Source organism: Pteropus vampyrus, unplaced genomic scaffold, assembly GCF_000151845.1.
Source record: "Pteropus vampyrus isolate Shadow unplaced genomic scaffold, Pvam_2.0 Scaffold187, whole genome shotgun sequence".
NCBI lineage: Eukaryota > Metazoa > Chordata > Mammalia > Chiroptera > Pteropodidae > Pteropus > Pteropus vampyrus.
The window spans coordinates 1,149,878-1,151,778 of record NW_011888968.1 but is presented as its reverse complement, the minus strand read 5'-3'; the positions used below and the strand labels follow the sequence as shown (position 1 = coordinate 1,151,778).

At 68.3% G+C, this 1,901-nt stretch overlaps 1 protein-coding gene across 1 annotated transcript in view; it reads left to right on the top strand.

The window, feature by feature from the left end:
• Positions 1–1,714: 1,714 nt before the first annotated feature.
• Positions 1,715–1,901, top strand: part of LSP1 (lymphocyte-specific protein 1) — a 38,067-nt gene continuing 37,880 nt past the window's right edge. Inside the window, exon 1 of the mRNA XM_023537365.1 lies at positions 1,715–1,842. Within this exon, the coding sequence (XP_023393133.1) occupies positions 1,775–1,842 (68 nt within the window). The 5' untranslated portion in view covers positions 1,715–1,774. The remainder of the gene's footprint in view (positions 1,843–1,901) is intronic.

The window sequence follows — 1,901 nt, the reverse complement described above, 5'->3', positions numbered from 1 at the left end:
GGGACCATCCCACTGGGGCCTTTGAGGCCACCTCGCCCGTGTGCCCAGCTGCCCCGGACGGTCAGCTTTGATGCCCGCAGGCAGCACGGTCAGTGCTTCCCCTTCTGTCCCACTGTCCTCGCCCGCCTCACCCAGCAGAGCGAGTCCCTTCCCGAGGCTGTGAGGGGGCCTCTGGTCCAGGCCCCCCCGCCCAGCTGGGCGTGTGGGGGCGTCTGCGGGGCTCCTCGGCTTGTAGACGCATCTCCCCGTCCCCGCCTTCCTGCGCACATGGCCCTGTTCCCGCGTGCAGGCCTGTCTCCACGTTTCCCCATTCCATGAGGACGGTCACATTGGATCGGGCTGGGGCCAGACAGAGGGAGAGAGGAGCCCACACCGGGCCTGGCACACGCGTGGTCTCGCCCTCCTGACTCCTTGACATTCTCAATTTGAACAGAGGCTGCGATTTTCATTTCCGATGGGGTCCCAGGGAGCCAGCCTGGCCTTCGAGCAGCAAATGGCGGGGTGGGGGACCACGTGTCGGGGGCGCCCAGCCTGCACTGGCCCTCCCTCGCCGTGGCAAGGCCGCGTGACGTAGGGGCCAACGTCACCACTGGCCGGAGGGAACCCGAGCGACAGGCCCGCTGGGGTCTCCCACTGACCAGGGGCCCAGGCGGTGAGGGAGCTGGAGGTTCATGCCCTGGGGATGCTGGCCGGGGTGCTGGGGCCTGACCCCACGCAGATGGACAGGCACTCTGGGGGCCCCACTGCCTCCGCTGGCCCCCAGGCCTCTCTCCTGCCCCCTTTGCCTGGGGGCCCTCCATGTCCCTTCCTGTTGGATTTCTCAGACCACCACTGGCCAGGGCTTGGCAAGATGGCCTGGGGCTTCCTCTTCCCACCTGGTGGGCCCAAGGGTCAGCCCAGGTCAGCGAGGGTAGTCCCTGCCACCTGTGTGGCTGTCCCAACTTGGCCAAATGGCAGAGAGCTCGAGGCCGCCCAGCTTTGGGGTCTGGCTGCCACGGCTGCCTACCACCCCCACTCTGGTCGGTAAAGGGCGGATACAGACTCAGTCTTGCTGGTGCCTACAAGAGGAGCCCCTGAACCCCGACCCCTGGAGCCTGAGGACACCGGCTGTCACGCGCCAGTCTCCAGCTCCCCGAGCACGGGGTGAGGGGAGGCAGAGTTGAGGGGACACGGGGTGGGGACACGGGGTGGGGCCACGGGGAGACCCACAGCCCGGCAGCTCGGGGAAGTCAAGAAAACACATGACCCCAGAGGTCCCCAACAGCGCGGGCCAGTCAGGGATGTGGAGGTGACGGGCTGAAGGCCAGGAGCGAGGGAGCACCCCGCTGTGTGAGCACGCGACCGGGTCCATCCCGAGAGGTCAGGACGCCGAGCATGGACGCCAGGGGACCAGAGCCACACCCTGGCCCTCGGGACGGCCAGCCGGCATGAAGGACCTCTGCAGCCGTGGCCACCGAGGGACCGGGCGGGGCGTGCGGGGCTCCTGTGCGGGCACTGGGACTCTGGACCACACAGTGTCCCAGTCCCTCCCCCGCTTCATGGGGCCTGTCACCCCAGGCCCCTGCCACTTGCTTAATGCTTCCTGGTGGCTGGTTCTCTCTACTCTTGTAGCAACAACTTAAAAACAACACCCCAACCAGAGCCCAAACCTCAACCTGCAGCCGGAAGGGGGAAGTGAAACCGGGGGGGTGGGGGGTGGGGGCTCGGCCGCCGCCCCAGGAAGCACCCAGAGCCCCGAACACACACATAGCCGCACCGCCCGGACGCCAGGCCCATGGCAGAGGCTCCGAGCCAGGGCTGCTCCGAGGAGCAGGAGTTGCTGCTGGCGGAAGGAGGTGCCGGGTAAGCGCCGGGAGCCGTGCGCCGGGGCCCGCTCGGAGCGGCCAGGGCAGGGGACGCGT